Source organism: Engraulis encrasicolus, chromosome 5 (assembly GCF_034702125.1).
Source record: "Engraulis encrasicolus isolate BLACKSEA-1 chromosome 5, IST_EnEncr_1.0, whole genome shotgun sequence".
Taxonomy (NCBI): domain Eukaryota; kingdom Metazoa; phylum Chordata; class Actinopteri; order Clupeiformes; family Engraulidae; genus Engraulis; species Engraulis encrasicolus.
In genome coordinates, this window is record NC_085861.1 from 21,829,742 (window position 1) to 21,848,604 (window position 18,863).

General features: G+C 44.3%; 1 protein-coding gene, 5 non-coding genes and 1 pseudogene across 8 annotated transcripts in view; 3 read left to right on the top strand and 4 right to left on the bottom strand.

The window, feature by feature from the left end:
- Positions 1 to 610: 610 nt before the first annotated feature.
- On the bottom strand, positions 611 to 8,650 carry LOC134449729 (uncharacterized; annotated as a pseudogene).
- Positions 8,651 to 13,259: 4,609 nt separating this feature from the next.
- On the top strand, positions 13,260 to 13,332 carry trnak-cuu (transfer RNA lysine (anticodon CUU)). The gene has a single exon. It is a non-coding gene; the product is annotated as a tRNA-Lys (tRNA).
- A 314-nt stretch (positions 13,333 to 13,646) lies between these two features.
- trnaa-agc (transfer RNA alanine (anticodon AGC)) lies at positions 13,647 to 13,719 on the bottom strand. Its single transcript has one exon. It is a non-coding gene; the product is annotated as a tRNA-Ala (tRNA).
- Positions 13,720 to 15,482: 1,763 nt separating this feature from the next.
- Positions 15,483 to 18,109, bottom strand: LOC134448390 (ice-structuring glycoprotein-like). 3 transcript variants are annotated; one of them, XM_063198065.1, is made up of 4 exons: positions 17,931 to 18,109; positions 17,349 to 17,450; positions 16,594 to 17,147; positions 15,483 to 16,248 (listed from the first exon to the last, which is right to left on the bottom strand). In XM_063198065.1, exons 3-4 carry the CDS (start codon positions 17,037 to 17,039, stop codon positions 16,245 to 16,247), a joined length of 450 nt encoding a protein of 149 aa, XP_063054135.1. In that variant the 5' UTR covers positions 17,040 to 17,147; positions 17,349 to 17,450; positions 17,931 to 18,109; the 3' UTR covers positions 15,483 to 16,244. The 3 variants fall into 3 exon arrangements, with proteins under 3 accessions (XP_063054135.1, XP_063054136.1, XP_063054134.1); XM_063198066.1 differs by having other exon boundaries at positions 17,349 to 18,109; XM_063198064.1 differs by lacking the exons at positions 17,349 to 17,450; positions 17,931 to 18,109 and having other exon boundaries at positions 16,594 to 17,303.
- A 233-nt stretch (positions 18,110 to 18,342) lies between these two features.
- On the top strand, positions 18,343 to 18,416 carry trnai-aau (transfer RNA isoleucine (anticodon AAU)). Its single transcript has one exon. It is a non-coding gene; the product is annotated as a tRNA-Ile (tRNA).
- Positions 18,417 to 18,606: 190 nt separating this feature from the next.
- trnan-guu (transfer RNA asparagine (anticodon GUU)) lies at positions 18,607 to 18,680 on the bottom strand. Its single transcript has one exon. It is a non-coding gene; the product is annotated as a tRNA-Asn (tRNA).
- Positions 18,681 to 18,821: 141 nt separating this feature from the next.
- Positions 18,822 to 18,863, top strand: part of trnak-cuu (transfer RNA lysine (anticodon CUU)) — a 73-nt gene continuing 31 nt past the window's right edge. The window contains exon 1 of the tRNA in view: positions 18,822 to 18,863. This exon is cut by the window's right edge and continues 31 nt beyond it. This is a non-coding gene — a tRNA (tRNA-Lys).

Consider the following 18,863-nt stretch of genomic DNA (forward strand, 5'->3'; position numbering starts at 1 on the left):
TAGTCTTATGTGCTTGAACAGAAGCATCACTTTTGAAATGTTGACTCCTGACATGAGTATTGCAAAGCTGATGATCATGTTTCCAGCAGGATACTTCCCGAAGATGTATGGCTGTGATTTCCAAGTAAAACTGTCTTTGCCACATAATGCACAGCTTTGAGTGACTGTAGCCATTGTTCCATTCTTCTTCACTGTAACAGTGGGTTTCTCCAGCTTGCCCCGGAAGCAGAACAAGGTGAAAAGATGAATCAGCATGCTGAAGAAGACCATGAACTTGGGCTCTTCCATGTAGTGTGTTACTGGTTCAACACTGTAAAATATGACAATGAAAAAACATTACAGCTTATCCTTTATGGTAAGACTTACAAAAGTTATCTGCTGTCAGGCAACTACATACGAGAAAACAAAGACGGAAAGTTGTTACTTATTCACAATCAAAAAGCAGAACATCATTATTACACATTCCTATTTGGGTGCTAGGATATTGATCATGAATAAATATACAGGATTAAAGTTTTAAACTGTAACTTACGTCACTGTGTTTCCATGTGAACCACTATCATCCATGCCATCTTCATCTGACCACAGAGACTCTGCTGATGACACCTCCTCATGTGTATAAATTGGTCTCCTCATCAGCCTCCAAAAGCTCATCTTCCTCATGATCCTCTTCAAAACGGCTTGATGGCGAGGGAGAGACAGCATACTCAAAGTCCTGGTCCTGGTGGTCCTCCTGGTCCTCCTCCTCATAGTCAAGCAGAGAGAAATTAATTTGAAGTTCATTCACATGCATTTTCTTTAGCGTCACAAGACAATAGAACACAACAGAGCAACAACACTCACTGCATCTGCCCGTTTAGCTTGGACAATCATTTTCCTCAGTCTACTGATCGTTTTCTGAAGGCTGTGGATTTTCCTTTTCAACGATTTACAGCAATCACAGTCCTTCATTGGTGGAGTTTGTGCTTGATGGTCAATGTCGTCCACTTGGCCACTTTCTCCAACTTGCTGTTCTGAGGCGTTTTCGTTGTCTTCAGCACTTCGGTCACCTGAGCCAACAGAGCCTAAGGCCTCATGGACAATCTGTTTAGACACAGCTTTGAGTCAGGCGCGGAGTGGCCATCGGGAGATCGGGGACTTGTCCCGGTGGGCCGCGACCGCGAAATGTATTGTAGCGGCCGCTTTATGTTCTCAGCCGGCCCCTAAGTATTTGGACACATTATATTCTCAACTAGCCCAACTTTGAAATTGATGCGAACTAGCCACAAATTAATTCTTAATACTATAAAGGCTGACTCAACAGTATATATACCGTTTACCCGACCGCAATACCTCAGTGACGGTGTCAAACAGTAAATTGGCCACACCCCTTCTCTACTGATAATGTTCATACACCGTAGATCGCGGAAGTTTACTAGATCTTAGTAACATAGTTTCGTTTTCAGTATTTCAAGAACCTGTGATATTTAGATTGGTTACCAAGGAACGGAAATATTAGTCAGTTGTGATTTATTTTCCGATTTCCACATGACTGTTACAGTTTACAGTCTGCCACTCCAGATTCTCTTGTTCTGTGGTTATTGACTTGGGTTACGAACATACTCCACCAAGTGGTAAGGAAGTGAACTGCAGCTAAGCAGGAAAACACGTTGTACATGTTTTGATGGCATTGGTTTGTTAGAACTAGAGGTATATCTCATTACAGTCGAAATATCAAACATACATTTATATATGGCACATTTAGGATGTAGCCTATGTAATGTCTGAAGAAATGGAACAAAATAATTACCACACAAGAAGATTCTGATGTGAGCAGTGCTGGGTGTGTAGCCTAAACTGTGGATTAAAATGTAATTGCAAGAAACAAAGACATTTGCTGCGACGAAGACAGCGTTTTAAGGTAGGCCTACACCGTTTGGTTATACATTTTGTTGACTTATGGTTGTGCTTTGAAGTAGCTAGGTTTGGCTTATTTGCTGCATGGTGGGTTTATTGCACAATGTAGACAGACTTTTTGTAAACTATAGGCTACTATACTATATTTTGTAAGCCTACTCTTCTAAAAATCCCCAAACTCAAAACTTTGTGCCCATGCTCATCCGTCTTCCTTAAACGATATTTCAATTTCAAACTGTCAAAATGACAGTGGAGTGCACATTTGCATGGAACAGTAGCGTGATGTAGCCTAACCTAGTAGGCCTATGAATGCTTTGGACTGTGATGATGGCTCCAGTGGTGTAGTCTACTTTTTGAAGTGGGTATACTGTATATTTGAGCATTTTTTTATGTGTACTGTATACATTTGTGCTATTGTAAATAATGGATCAATCCATTTTAAGTGGGTATACTGCAATCCCTGACATTTTGAAATGGGTGCGTATACCTGCGTTTTACATAGACTACACCACTGGCTGTGCATTTCATCAAGGTGTAGGCTAAATTCTCCAATTCAGGTTGATATTTTGACTACACTAATGTTCACATGTAGTACGACTGCAGATTTCGTGGCTTTTGTCTTTTTGGTTAGGAAACCATGTTGTTCGCTTTTTTTGGTTTGTTTGTTTGTTTGTTTGTTTTTAAAGAGGGCCGCCAAGGGGAAAATTCTCCCGGTGGGAAAAGGTGGGCCACTCCGCCCCTGCTTTGAGTTACATTTTACAATAAAAATATGCATCTACATGTAGTAATACAAGTAATATCTGCATTTGGCTACACCTTATGATCAGTGTGTGGTAGGCTACAGACCATTATTTCAACCAACCAAGTCCTGCATACATCACATTGGGCTAGCGAAAAACACCCTAGAGAGTCCTCAACATATTTTTAGCGTTTATTATTATTATTATTATTTTGTGCTCAAAGTCACAGGCGTTGCGTGTCCCCCAGCCTGACCCCGAGGACGAGCAGGCATGAAAATGGGTCAGGGGTGAAAAAGGTGAGAAGAGCAAGCGCGTCGCGAAATGTTACACGGGGGTCCGGGGGCCCTTCCCCAGGAAGAAAAAAAATAAAAGATGTAATTTCCTGCATTCTAATGAACGTTTGGGGTGAGGAATGCCAAATCCCATTTGTTCAACTCCATCAGGTTTTAAGGCATAATAAACAATGGCAAGATTTTCCCAGTTCACTTACATTCCTCTTTTATCACTGCTAATAGTAATAAAAATAACCAAAATTAAGCAACATTGAAAAATGGTCACCCTATGTTCAACCAAAAAATAAGGGTTGTTTACTCACTGTTTTTCAGTGATCTGCAGGCGCCAAATACACACACACAAACACATCAGGCTTCTTGTGCTGTCCATGTTTTATTTAGAAGTGAAGTGAACAATAAGAGAAAAAACACAATAACACAACACTGATGACATACACAAACTATATACATGCACAATCAGACACCAGACACAGTGGTGCTTGTGTTGTCTGACAGTCAGACACTATATACACATAAATTAAGTTTTCTTCTTTTTTGCCTGAGTCGCCAGAGTCTCCAAGGCCCTTTTTCTCTGCATGCTCACATGCCTCAGCCTTGCCTGCTTCTCTCTATCAGCAGCCTCCTTCTTTGCCTGCTGGGCGCTACATGCATCTCCTCGGTGCTGCAGCTGTCTATCCTTCCTAGCTTTGGTGTATCTGGCTGCAGCATTGGTGATGTTGCGGCACAGGGCACGATCCACCTCTCCAAACTTCACATCGCTGCGCTCAAACATTTGCACCGCCGTCTGCCCCCTGGACTGCAGGGCATATTTGACCGTCTGGATGGCATCTAAAGTCTCTATGTTCATTTTTCCGCTGCGCTCATCAATAATTTCGTTCATGAGACTAAAGGAGGACTCCACTCTAGACCCATGGAATATAGACAGGCAGCATTTGGCCAATGCACCAAGGGCGGGGTACTTACCTGGTTGGTCAAAGACGTGACCCCACCAGTCCACCATCCCATCTCCCTCCTTGTACCTGGGCAGGGTCCGATCCACAGTGAATTGCACCAGCTCCCTGGGAAGATCATGGCCTTCTGGCAAGAGGTGACTCACCATTGTACCCAGCCTGTCAAGAAATCAAGATGTGCATGGGTGTAAGGAAAATCAATCAACTTGACTTGAACCCACCCACAAACCTATCAATCACACATCTATCAGGAGTATATTGCATATCTACAATATATATTTAGGACCTAAGCCATTTAGTGACTTACTTATAAACTATCTGAAATCAAAATCCCAAAGCAAAAGATCCCCCATCTTACCTCTTTAACTGGATTGTTGCCTGTGAGTGCCCTCGCAGGAGAGGATCCAGTGCAGACAGGGCGATCAGAGTTGGGCTGTCCAGGGGGAGTTTCTTTTGCAGGTAAACTCCTGTGGTGGTGTAGGCTTTCCTGACGCTCGTGAGGAATGGCACCAACAACTGACAGAAAAACAACAATGACCATAATTTTAAGAAAGGTGTTCGTTACCAAAGGCAATCCATGAGGTAAAAATATACATATAAATATTAAATTTAAATATATTTCAAAAGGGGCTTTAAAATTGTCCATGCAAAAAAGCTATTTTCACAGAACTTTAGATAACATAACCTAGGGCCAGAGAGAACTCAGACAAAAGTTTTTGGTTTACTTGGCTGCATGCCTCTGACTCTGACATTGGAACAAGTGTAACATTATGCATGCTTACAGCATGTTTGGGATTCTGGCTCCTGAATGCATCAGCCTCCCGTCCCACATAAACGTCCTTTGAGGACAGCAGCATGTGATCTTCCAAGACCAGCTCCCTTAGTGCCCTGGGAGAGAGCTGTATATGGGAATTATTTAATGGAAGTAATAAAAAAAAACATGAAACATTCAATAGATGGCATGAGAAACGAAAGGTATAATAAGAATGAAGGTAATGAACTAAGGTAATAATGACAAAAGCAACAACAGCAGCAATAATAATCAGGGCTTTTTCTGAACGGGGAAATAGGGGCGCTCCACCCTCATACCTCCGCGGGTGCACCATATATATATATATATATATATATATATATATATATATATATATATATATATATATATATATATATATATATATATATATTTGAGCGCCCCTAGTAAATTTCTCATTCACGGGGGGAACACCCCCCGCAACCTGTATGATGCTCCCTCATGCCAAAAAATCCTAGAAAAAGCCCTGATAATGATGATAATGCCTTCATTTTATATAATGTCTTTCAAGTAACCCATGTTGTTTTTCAAAGGAGATGGGGCTAGGGAAGAAGAGAGGAGGGGGTAGAAATGGAGTTGGGGGAGGGTGGTTAAGGACCATAGGTTTCAGTGAATAAATGTGATTTCAGGGTTTTTTTATGTAGCCAATGTGGGGGCTTGGCATATTTACCTTAGTGATGTGTTCTGCCTTCACAAAACAAGCCAAAAAGGCCAGGAAAAGCTCAAGCTGGCGGTCATGGAGCTTATGAACCAAGGTCTGGCTGCCCTGTACATGCAAACATTTTTTTAGGAAATGAACCAACTTAACATTGAATGTGCAATGAAATATTGCGAGGACATAAGAATATAAAGATAATTGCAACTAAAATGGAATACCTGGAAAACCATGACATAGTCCTTCAATATAGCTAGGACACCCGTGTAGAGGCTCAGCTGCAGGACTGTGGTCGTCTCCTCATGCCACAACTTTTGACAGATTCTCCTCTTTCTTTCACGGCCTTGAGGAGTCATGCCTGTGAAAGAGACATGTGATTCAACATAATAAATAATCATCCTGATCAGTAACTTCCTTATCAACTATTGTGTCAATTATTATTATGCATTTAAACATGACTTTGCATCACCTTTCTTGGCAAGTTTGTCCTGAGAGGCCTTGATTTTCGCTTTTGCTGTCTGTTGAACATTGTGTTTGGTGAAGATCGTGTCCAGTGGCTCCTTATATAGCTCCTTGTCTGCAGTGGAGAGGAATCCATAATACAGAACTTTATACGCTGGCATCATGGCATGGGTTGCCATGCTAGCGTCATAGGCAGAAAGCCAGCGATGATTAACAAACCCCCTCTGTGGGCTGGAGACTGGGAGATTTAATGTCATAGCGACCTCCTTGAGGTACATCACCTGACAAAAGAAAAGCAAAAACAAAACACACACACTGTTCAGTTTCAACAAGACAGATTGCTCACCTGTGAAATTTAGGCTGGGTGGACCCATCGGGTAGATTGAACATGCAACTTTAACATGCAATACAGATTTTCACCAGCAGGTGTCATAATACCAAAATATCAATCCAAATATATATTGCAATACCACCAAAAATGGCTTATAGGTTGACATTGGTGGAATGCAAACAGATGGTTAAGTACTGAAGTCTCAAAAGGGTTTACATTTTGTTTACCTGGTCTGGACTCCACTGGTGGTCAACCTGGAGGTCACTGAAAAGCCTCTCCAAATACCCATCAAAGCCCTCTGAAAATGTCTTGGCAGCATTGTGAATGTGGTGGCAGGAATCTCCATCAACATCCAGTAGGTTAGGGCAATGTTGATGAACCCTGGTCTCCAGGCCGGTCTTGCTGCCCCTCATCACCGCACAGGAGTCCATCAAAAGGCTAACCAGGTTTTGCCAGGGGATATTATTCTTATCAAAGAAGTCACACAGAACCATCTCCAATGACGCAGCGTCAACCTTCACTACCTCCAGGGATCCCAAATGCTCGACCACCACCTTCCTTAGGTCACTGTGGTAATAGCTTACCAGCATAGCGAGGACCTATAACATACAAAGGTTCTTATTTAGCCACACAGTATTGTAAAGGGCACTCACTAAGCACCTGGCTTTGAACCGGTTCAAGGAACGAAAACGAAAACCGGGAACTTTTTGTATTTTACAGGGAACAGAAACGAAACCGGAAACTTAATTATTTTTTATGTTCTGGAGCGGGAACACTTATTTAAAAATAATGGTAACCGGTTAAAACCGGTTAATACCGTTCCTCAAATAAAAATAAAAAAGTAACTATTTTCCTGCGCACGTTACCATGACGGCTGAGATTGACGTCCTGTGTGACATCAGACATTCTCTGACTGAAGGGAGAGAGAGCTGTGGATTACAAAGTCTCCACTCCGCATCTTAAATAAGACAAACCACTGTCATACATTTCCATTGCATCATTGTAAGACATTGCAGAGAAGCGTGTGTAAAGAGCACTGAGAATGTTCTACGTTATTGGGCATCCATGGCCGCTTCAAATATGCACAAACTCACAATGTCCATCATAGCGCTCCCTGTGACCCAAGTCAGCGTGAAGCGTGCATTTTCATCATTGAGGTTTATTCTCCGCTTCTCTGCTTAGGTCGTCCCTGAATGACAAAATTCTCATTTGCACTTCCGTCTTTCTTGGTTAATTAACGTCAGTTAGGCCTATGGGGAGTAATCAGCTGACAGGAACGAAATTAACCGTTCCGGGAACAATATTTTTCTGTTCTAACCGGTTCGGGAACGTCAATTTATTGGTGGAACTCATAACCGGAAACGTTATAATTCCGTTTCTGTTCGGAACGGAACGTTTGGAAAAAAATAATGGTTCAAAGCCCTGCTTAAGCACAAACATAAGGACGCTTTGATTGGCAATATTATGATGTGATTGAAAGACCAACCTTTTTGTTGTTGTTTGCGGTGCTTTCGTCAATATTCATGGAGAAAGGAAATCTCCTCATGTTTCCGAAAGTCCGCTCTGAGAAAGTCCGCCCTAACAAAGTTGGACAGATGTCACATAACGTATATAGGCCTATAGGTAATGTAACTGATTAAAAGTAAATCCCTCCACAATTAATTTAGCATTTTATGGAAACAGTAAAACAAATGCATATTTCACCAAGATAGAGATTAAAACATTGAAACAGTAGGTAAGTAAGTAAATACCTAAGCCATGGACCATCTTGTATGACGCTGCTGTTCGTGACAGCTTTATTCCCTGCAGAGCCACTTTGTCCAAGGACAGGGTCTGGGCAAGCCCAACAATGACTGGAGCCATGGAAAAAGGGATGGAGTGCTCTGCCAGGGTTCCAAGGACCATTGCCTAAAACAAAGAGTGTGCAATGACTACAAACATGTTGTATGATTGTGAATAATATCAATAATAATAATAATAATAATAATAATAATAATAATAATAATAATAACAACAATATAATAATGCTACATTGAATAAATAAAATAATGGTGTACTGTTGTTTTTATGCCTGTGCTATCTAACAGACCTACCACCTACCTCTGCATTTGCAACACGGTTTACAACAGGTACTGGAAACTTTCCCTGGAACTGCTGCCTTATAGTCTTTGGGCCCTGGCTTGTCTCACTCTTGCTTGTGGATGGCTGACAGAACGTGCTGGCAACACTCTGAGTGGATGCAATTTTTTTCAAATGAATATCAGTTTTCACATGGGAGGTCAAAGCATGGCAGCCCTTCTTGGCATAATTGATGTCCTTGTGGCAGAGGACACACCTGGCCAATCCCTCTCTGTCTATTTTTTTTGAAGAAGTCCGAGATGTGATAGGACACTTCCTGGCCCTTCAAAGACACCTTTCCCTCCAGCTTTAACCAGGTCCACTTCCAGCTGCATTTTATACCTGCATCAAGCTTTTTGACAGCTGCAGCGTCCTCCTCCCCGAACACACTCATTCTCCAAGGATAATGTTTGCATTAGTGCAAGTGGTACATCACTCTTCTTCACTGTGCAATGGCCAAAAGTAGCTGCTACATTCACAAACATTACCAGTCAGTTGATAAGTTGAGGAAGTTATTCAGTAAATGTCTCCTTGATTCGTTTTTGGAACTTGGGAATGTCTGTTATGTCCACGAAGACAATATCCCAGTGAAAACGCCAAATGCCCACAAACCGCTGTTCTGTCAGAAAACAGTGTCCACCTGTCGCTTAAGCTACTATCTAGGCTACTTCCCACAACGGCATTGAAAAGTCCTCCATGAAATCCCAAACCAACGTCATTTCAAATAGGTGACAGCAAGCATGCACACATGAAATGAGGGAGTGAGGGAAAAAAATGCTTTGCACTCATATTAAAGTGAACAGGGGATTACAGAAAACTGTCACATTTTGTTTTTGTTTTTGTTTGTTTAATGTGTGCATGCAAAATCGCAAATATTAATTAAAATTTGTCCAGAAAGGGTTGTAGCCCAAGATTTCAGTTTTTTTCTTCTAATGGAAATAGTGAGACCAGCGAGAGCAGTCAATAGAATGTCTGTGCAGCGAAGCGAGGTCTGAACAAGTGAGGATTAAGCAGGCGAGTAAGGTCGTAACGCTACTTCCTGTGTGAATGTAGCAAAAATGGTGACAAAAGCTACAGTAGCGATTACAAATAATAGCAACACAATAGCGTAGTGGCTTTTTGTCTTAGCACACGGCAATCCTTTCGTGACACGCTCTTTCTGCGCGAATATTGCTGGGGTGGAAGCATTAGGAAGAGAGATGCTGCACGCCTTGACAGACTGGTGAGGAAGGCGGGGTCAGTGGTGGGCATGGAGCTGCAGTCACTCACCTCAACAGCTGAGAGCAGAACACTGAGCAGACTGGACTCTATTATGGACAATCAGCATCACCCCCTTAACGCCACCTTCACTAACCAACTGAGTCTGTTCAGTCACAGACTCTGTGCTTTCACCTGCAGGACAGACAGGCTAAGGAGGTCCTTTGTCCCTTGGGCCATTCAACTGTTTAACAGTATACAGAAGGACACTAAGAAGGACATCATTATTGGGGATTGGACTGCCTGAGATGCCAGAGCTGGCCCAGATCTGGAACCTCTTGGCATGTGTGTGTGTGTCTGTGTGTCTGTGTCTGTGTCTGTGTTTGTTTTTATGTAGCTACTTGACACCTGAATTTCCCCCTGGGGATCAATAAAGTTTCTCTACTCTCTACTCTCTACTATTATCCTCACACTTCCCTAATGAACTCACCGGTTAGAAATACAGACATACTTGAAAAAGTATGTTTATCATTTCATGTAACCGTTAACTACACATGGTTGACGCGAACTTAACAATATTTTTCACAGGAGCTTTTGACTAGCTCTGACTGTTCGAGGCAAGTTGTAGCGAACAGGAGTCACTTTTTTACACAGCAAATAGGAGAACGAGTGAAACCATTACTCACCCAATTAAACCAACAGCGAAATGTAGGCTGATAAACGCTCTGTCCGTAGAATATACCTGAGTCTTGCTTGTCGTTGTCGTTCCGCGTGGTAATAAGCTCGTCCCGCGGCGCTTAGCAATGAATGAATAACACAAGGAGGTCTAAATGATGAATGACGTCAGTGACGTTGACGTGGATGAAGACCGTTGTGGCCTCTTTAGGTTCTAGGTGGGATGTATTGACAGCTGTCATTGAATGGCCGTTTTCGGTAGAACTCCGTTAAAAAAAAAAAAAAAAAAAATCCGGGCCGGGCCCCCCCCCCCAAATAAAATAAAATAAACTCCTCGGATCTACACGATTCACGTGGGTCACCCTTTTCGACCTCAAAACGGCGAATTTCGCCGAAAGGTGAGGGATTTTCATGCCTGACGAGGTGTGTCGAAACGTCTTCCACACGTGCACCACAATACTAAAAACAAACAATCAAACGCTTCAGAGTAGGCCTACACTATATGCATCTCCGTTTATTCGCTAAGCAGTAGCCCAGTCTGTGAATTGGCTGTCCTCGACCGAGAGCACCACGGAAGCGCGGATATCCTTCCAAAACCAAATGAGGTGAACTTTCCCCTTCTATGTCACGCATATCATTTGCATACAATTTGCATGTCGCGAAAAAAGTAAACATAACACTTTTTGCGAACGTTTTAACATGACTTTTAGGACAAAATATCACCCAGACAATATCCCATTTTATTCACAAGGCTTAGAACTTTCCGAATCTGTCCTGGAAATGATCAAATTCCTTTACTTTGTTTTCGTTTCATAAACCTTTTAAAGGGGCATTCCACTGGTGGAGACATGAATATGTTACTGAAAGTGGGTCATATTTATAGTAGAATAGTAGCATACATTTCTAATTTGGTGCCTTCTCTGCCAAGAAAAGGCAGAAAATGACTTTTTAGTGCTTGTGGATTTGTGACAACAATCCCCATAATGCACTGCAATGCTCAAGTTCCACAGGCCACACCCAGTTATTTGGGACTCTATAAGGGCGTTCATGATGGCGTATTTTTGACGAGGTTGAAAATTTGCTAGGCAGCGAGCATGCTCACTGTGTCCGCGTGAAGCATCCTGGTTAGAATTGCCGTTCACGACGCAGTTGAAGGGAGTGACCTCTGCTTGGCAGTCGTGACACATGGTGACGGTGACACATGGCGTTGAACCATCGCGGGAACAAAAGTTTTGTCAAGCAGCCACGCAGTAACAAAAACCTACTGCGCTGGGCAGAAGACCTCCTCCATGATGTGAGGAATCTGCCGTGATTGGTGTTCATAGCTCATGTGATTCATGTGTGTGTAGTTGAACGTGCTTCATTTTCTACATGCTGAAATGCATTTCATGCTCAAATGCAGCATACTCAGAGTGGTATCATCCATATGTATGGTCGCACAACCCACTTACAACAGTAAAAAAGAGAAACAAACCACCCTGTCGTCAGATGCTCCATCTTCGCCACGTTAGGAGTGTATGCCGTAGGTTACAAAATCAGTACTATTCCGCAGTCTGCCTGCTCGACGGTTAGAGTAGTGGTTGCGCGCCTGACTTCCATTCGTGAGGTCCCCGGTTCGAAACTGCATCGAAACACAGGAAGTCTTTAGTTGCTGATGGTTAATGTGGAAACAGACCCGTTGCGAGTGACTTATCTTGTCCTTTATGTATGAAAGTGCACGAAACAGAGTGGCCTTTGTGGTTGGCGCGCCATGGTAAAGCTACATATTGAACACCTGGGTTCAATCCTTGCAGGATGGGTTGGCGCTGTTAAGTAATTTTAAAACGGTCCTATCTGAATGACGACTTTGGTTCCAAAACACAAAATGAATAACCTAAGTGAGTACTAATTAACTGAATTATTACATGGAACTGAAGCCAAATCATCACAAATTTGACTAAGAATTAAACCTTGATTCACCGAGTGGTAACCTATATCTCTACCTTTAGAAGTTTAGACCATCCGATTTCTCTTCAGATTGTGGAGAGAGTCTCGGATTTTACAAGCATGTGCCAAGGTTGGTAAGCGCGTCATGGAATTAGCGCCGTGATGATTTCATTCCACCAGAGGGCGACCTGGTACACACACTGTCAAAAAAGGTAGATCCACCCACAGACCTTTAGATCCACCTTCTTTGCCGCTGTTGAAATCTCGTCGTCCTGAAGAGGCAGGTGTCCCCGCCTTTTTAAGACCAAGCAAATCACGTTTTGATCAAATCTTTTGCTGCGTGGTTGCGACCGAGCCTTATGCATCATCCCTCCCTCATCTTGCAGGCAGTGTTGCCAGATTGGGCTGTTTCCCGCCCAATTGGGCTGCTTAGGATGGTCGTGTGCGGGTTAAAGTGACAATTAGCAGAAAAAAACCCAGTCCAATTTTTGCCATTGAAATCAATAGAATTGGGCGGGATTTTGAGCTTCTAGGCTGGTTTTGAGCATTTTTTGGACTGGAAATCATCAGCCTCATCTGGCAACCCTGCTTGCAGGTGCTTGCAGGTGCATCACAATGGGACAGACATCACTGGAAAGGAGAAGTTGGAGCACACTGCAGCTTAGTCCTGGTGTTGGGGGGTGGGGTCAATTACCTGCAATGAGATGAGACCAATGTAGCCTAACCAAGTGGGATCACCTGTGAACGTCAAGTCTTCAAATGTGTGTCTCTGTCTTGCCATCATTTGACTCTGAAGAAGGTGTAGCAACACCGAAACGTTGGTCGGGTGTGTGCACAAAATAAAGTCTTGAAAACTAAGCTGCAGTGTGCTCCAGCTTCTACTTTCCAGCTATGCCAGTGACTTACTGGCAGTGTTGCCAGATGAGGCTGATGATTTCCAGCCCAAAAAATGCTCAAAACCCGCCTGGAAGCACTAAATCCCACCCAATTCTATTGATGTCGATGGGAAAGATTGGGCGAGTTTTCCTGTAAAATGCCATTTTTACCGCAGACGGCCATCCCAAGCAGCCCAATTGGGTGGGAAACAGCCCAATCTGGCAACACTGCTTACTGGAGCCTCAATGCCAGTGATTTCAAAAGCACTGGGGCCGTGGGGTTTTGCCCGCAGAGGGCTGCCGGGACACCGTCCAAGGGCAAGCCTGGTTGCCCGGCTAGCTCAGTCGGTAGAGCATGAGACTCTTAATCTCAGGGTCGTGGGTTCGAGCCCCACGTTGGGCGGGAGGTTTTCCCCTTGGTAGCAAGACCGTCGTGGCACACGGGCAAGCCCAGTTGAAGGGGGCTTCGATCCCAGACCCCTCTCTCTCCGAGCGTGTCCAGGGGCAAGCACGGCTACCCGGATACCTCACTCGCTACAGCACGAGACTCTTGATCTCGGGGTCGTGGGTTTGAGACCCACGTGGGCCGTGGCGTTTTGCCCGCAGAGGGGTGCCGGGACACCAGCATGCGGTCATGAACTGTACAGTGCTTCTGTGAACTGTGCAGCCAATGCCCTGGAGCATGTTGGTGGTCAACCATAAAGGCGGGGTAGCCACTGGAGGACGCGGGCATCGATCCCGCTACCTCTCGCATGCTAAGCGAGCGCTCTACCATCTGAGCTAGTCCCCCTTTGCCCTCCACCGGGAGGCGGCTAAAGCGGCAAAAAGGTTCATATCCCAGCACCGCTTTGCCCTTGCAGTGCATCGTCCCAACTCGTCAACTTCTGACTACCGTGGACCAGACTGCCATTTTTGACAGGCAATGTCTCCCCTTGTAGTCAAATTTGGACAACCACGGCCGGTTAGCTCAGTTGGTTAGAGCGTGGTGCTAATAACGCCAAGGTCGCGGGTTCGATCCCCCAAAGAAAATGGAATCTTGTACAAGAACCACAACTAGCTGGTGTGGCCAGGAGTGGCACTGCAGCTATGTTATCACAGCCAAGTAAATAATGAATGGGTGCCAATGGGGCTGTACCCTTCTCATAGAACTATCTGCCCGTGTGATTTTTTCCCTGGAAACAATGGAGTCGCGTTCGATAGATATGAGTAAGTGAAAGCATTTGCCGACACGTTTGCATCTTGTCAAGTGTTACATTCGTGAAAATTACCCTTATTTCAACTATAGCAATGACATAACACGTGACAATCGACTTTACGGCACTACGCCATTTGTTTTGTAGTTTTAAGTCTGACTTCAGATGTCGATGTGTTTAAAGTTATGTTAGGATTGTTGCGGACACCTGTTATTTATTGCATTTAAGGTGGTGGAAAAGCGGCATGTGTACATGGGGTAAAGGAAATGACTGCGCTCATCCTTAAGAATTTGGGCACCTTCAATTAACATGTTGGACGGCGGTGGGGGGTTTTGAGGTGTGTGACCGTAGATGTCTCTGCTAGGATCAGTCAGAGTACGTCTCTCGTCAGCTCTGGTCGTGAATAGTCGCAAAGATTCCTCAGCCAGCAGGTATTAGCCGAATGCTAGCGTGTTGCAGGACAAAACTAACACGTCTTTGGGAGAACAAAGCCATGTCAGGAACCTTTAACTTCACTTCTAATACAACGTTCATGATAAGATACAGAATGTGCACACATCTTTACAAACCAGAGAACAGAACCGTCACAAATCCCTGCTGAGCCATTTAGCCCAATAGGCTCCCATTCATCTTTTACTTGGCTGCGTTCGCCAACGGGGCTATAATGAGAGCCAATGAGAGACGCCTATCTCATAGCTTAGACAATTTCTGGATCCCCGTACGGGCCAGTTTATGTGCAATCTGGTAACCCTCCTCCTCCTCCTCTCATCGTGGCAGACGAATACGACGGGCGCTGAGAACTGTGCCGTAACCTGACAAGGGGCCCTCTTGCTTTTCCCGCCAGTGAAATGGCCTCCAGACTTGGGCCGAATTTTTGACCCGACTTTTTGCCACAATTTTATCTCCTTGAGCCAAAGAGCACCTGCTCAAGAGACAAAAGTGAAGCAGCACCCCTCCATGATCAACATTCCCCAGTGAACAGTTGATTTTTTAAGCATATGAAGACAAATAAGCCTATTGCATTTAATGTGGCCACTAAAAAGGCTATACAATGGATTTAAAAAAAAATCCACACACGATAAAGTTTTGAAAGTCCTATAGATGTTTCAAATGATATGCCATTAATCTATAGATTTATTTCTAAGGTATCTTGGTTAATGAGTACTCTGCTGAATAAATGAGAGGGGATACCTTCCTGAATAGATGGAGGTTAACTTACATATTTTACACAAATACATATTTATAAATGAAAAAAACATTTTGAAAAAATATTTTCATTTTATTGCAAGTAACACACCAAACATTCAAACTGTTGGCCATGTTCAATGGTTATATGAAAACGAAAACAACAATGTTTAACTGTGCCCCGACCAGACCCATTCCCAAATAATTGTCAGTAAAAAAAAACATGCACACAAAGGAGTCCTGATCTGGCCAAGATCAATAGAATAATCTTAAGTGACATAAACAATTAGGGCCTATACAAATATGCAATTTTACGTAACACACACACACACTGGAAACTTGGCCAAGATCAACAGAGTAATCTAAACATACAAATTTACAATTTAGCGTCAACACATACACATCCACACCCACACCCACATCAGAACAGTATGAACAATATGTACAGTCAACATTACATAAATGTACAGCAGAGAAATATTTAGAGTTACTGCTTTTTGTTTTGTTCATTATTTTCAGCCACTCCTCCTTTGAAAGGGATTGAGTATTAGGGCCATACATAAAGCTCTTGTACTGACTATGTCCAGATTCTTTTGTGCGATATTGACCATATTTTCTGCATCAATTACTATCTACAGTCCTTTTTATCAAATCAAGCCTTTGAGAGGTGATTCTGTGGTCCAGGGGGGCTGAAGTGGTGGCACTGGGTCTGGCAGGTATGAAAACTGTACCCATGGTTGTTGGAATGTACATGGAATGTACAGAGAGGAAAAGTAAGCCGAGAAAAGACAAGAGGAGCAGTTTGGGTGGAGTGGGAGAACAAGTGGTATTGAAAATGCAGGGGGTGGGTCAGGGAGGCTTCATGGTGCAGCTCCACAATGTATTCAGCCAGGTTGTCCACCTTGTCCATGCTTGGCATCCCGTGTTCACCGACAGCCTACCTAAAACAAAATAGTTAATGACAATATTAAACAAAAATTATAACGCGGATAACCCTATTCATATGTCATGTAGGTTATTTAAAAGTTAGTTAACCCATTGAAACACAGTGTTATAAATTTGTTGTTACCAGAATGGCAATGACAGAGTCACACAATACAGTACAGAGCACAGTACTAAAGGCTGTGTGTTATGTCATAGTATTACAATGGTAATTAACCTTTCAATGACTTTTACAGACTATTACTCAGATGGTACGGCATGCATTATGGGGATATAGTTTATACTTGTAGTATACTTGTAGAATGAGTAGAATAGGTAATTTGTTTTTAAATGAGTATGCTTACCAGCTGTGATGGCTGGACTTGAGACGGACCAGGAGCTGGTAGAGCTGAGGGCAGGAGGAGGCCATGGTGCAGAGGAGGCTGGGCCAGCAGCGCAGGCGTCTGGAGCTGTTACACACAGGGCTGGAGTGATGGCGCAGGGGGTAGAGGAGGCTGGGCCAGCAGCACAGGCGTCTGGAGCTGTGACACACAGGGCTGGAGCGATGGCGAGGGGGGCCGGGGCGTCTGGGCCAGCAGCGCAGGCGTCTGGAGCTGTTACACACAGGGCTGGAGTGATGGCGCAGGGGGTAGAGGAGGCTGGGCCGGTTGCGCAGGTGTCTGGAGCTGTGACACACAGGGCTGGAGCGATGGCGAGGGGGGCCGGGGCGTCTGGGCCAGCAGCGCAGGGGTCTTGAGCTGTGACACACAGGGCTGGAGCGATGGCGAGGGGGGCCGGGGCGTCTGGGCATGCAGCGCAGGCATCTGTAGCTGTGACACACAGGGCTGGAGCCTGTACAGGTCTGCTGCCCACAAAACAGTGATGTCTGCCCCCTCTCCTGTACTGGGCACTTCTGAATCTGTAATGGATCAAGTATTTTAACTTCAACTGTAAGGGGCCATTAAATTTGCAACAAGACATTAAACACAAAGGCCTGTACACCAATAAGAACACAGGACAAATCAAGTGCAGTGTTGTCATTTACATATTGAAAGGACCATAAATAAGGTTATGAAACAGAATAATACCATAAATCACCTGAAAGTAAATTAAGCCTTACCTTTTCGTATGGGTTGTGCCAATGTGTCGGTCTCTGCGCAGATCATGTCCCACTGTTGGCACAGGCTCTTAAAATTCCTCTTCTCTCATTGCCCCATGTCATCTACAGGAGTAATCACATCGTTATTACAAATTGTTATGAATGGCAACAAGGCCCACATGTTGTTTGTTACTCTTAAAATCTTTACTTCAATCAACACTACGTTGAAATGTACTAGATACGAGCAGAAAACAGCCCTTGAAGTTTGACAAAAAGGTTGCATGTTGACTCGATAAGAAGTTTGTTTTGCACGCGCAGATATTCCCCACAAGTAAATCGAGTCGAACACGGGCATTATGTGGATGACTAACGTTATATACACACATATTTAAACACTTTAAGACAATTTATTCAAGCAATGTCAGTGAGGAGAGCTAACGTTACAATACCTAATAGCCAACTAGCGTCGTGCACCATTCACTTCATTCCGTTAGCATAATATAGGCGTCATATATTACTGAATCGCCACAGATAGGCTACATCTTTTTGTAAGTAATATCGCATATCACATGGTGACAATGTAAATAAACCATGATTGCTTACCTTAAATAACCGTGTTGACTTCATTTCCAAGTACGTAGCTCCTCTGTTGACATATCCCAGCACAAAAAAATGGACAGCCGACAAACGTCTGTCATTGGCCGGAAATGAGAACAGTGAGTTCCCCATTGGTAGGAAATGGACCGGCGCTTGTTGGCCATTGGCAAGAAATGAAGCGACATGCGTTACGATTGGCAAGAAATGGAGCGGGCAGCTGAACGTCCGTGTTTCAGGTAGCGCTAGTCCCCCTTTGCCCTCCACTGGAAGGCGGCTAAAGCGTGAAAAAGTGTCACATCCCAGCACCGCTTTGCCCTTGCAGTGCATCGTCCCAACTCGTCAACTTCTGACTACCGTGGACCAGACTGCCATTTTTGACAGGCTATGTCTCCCCTTGTAGTCACCTTTGGACTACCACGGCCGGTTAGCTCAGTTGGTTAGAGCGTGGTGCTAATAACGCCAAGGTCGCGGGTTCGATCCCCGTACGGGCCAGTTTATGTGCCATCTGGCAACCCTCCTCCTCCTCCTCCTCCTCCTCCTTCCGTCGTGTCAGACGAATGCGGCTGGCTCTGAGAACTCTGCTGTAACCTGACAAGGGGCCCTCTTGCTTTTCCCGCCAGTGAAATGTTCTCCGGACTGGGACCGACAAGTGTGTCATGTCCTCTGGCACAGAAAAGGGCAGCGTCCCTGGGTGGGCTCGAACCACCAACCTTTCGGTTAACAGCCGAACGCGCTAACCGATTGCGCCACAGAGACTGCACGGGTGCCTTTTATCCTGTCCCCCAAAGAGTTAGAAGTAGATGAGATTGCCCATTATGGGCGACGCTCAGGCAACTTTACTGGGGCCGCGCGTCTTGGGGCCCCGCTCTCCGCGCGAGTCCACAAGCATTAGCGGTTGCCCGGCTAGCTCAGTCGGTAGAGCATGAGACTCTTAATCTC

Coding starts and splice junctions, on each gene's coding strand:
- LOC134448390 (XM_063198064.1), bottom strand. CDS start 17,269: ATGACAACACTGCACTTGATTTGTCCTGTGTTCTTATTGGTGTACAGG. Junction 16,249..16,593: donor AAGTCCAGCCATCACAGCTG/GTAAGCATACTC, acceptor ATTTTGTTTTAG/GTAGGCTGTCGGTGAACACG.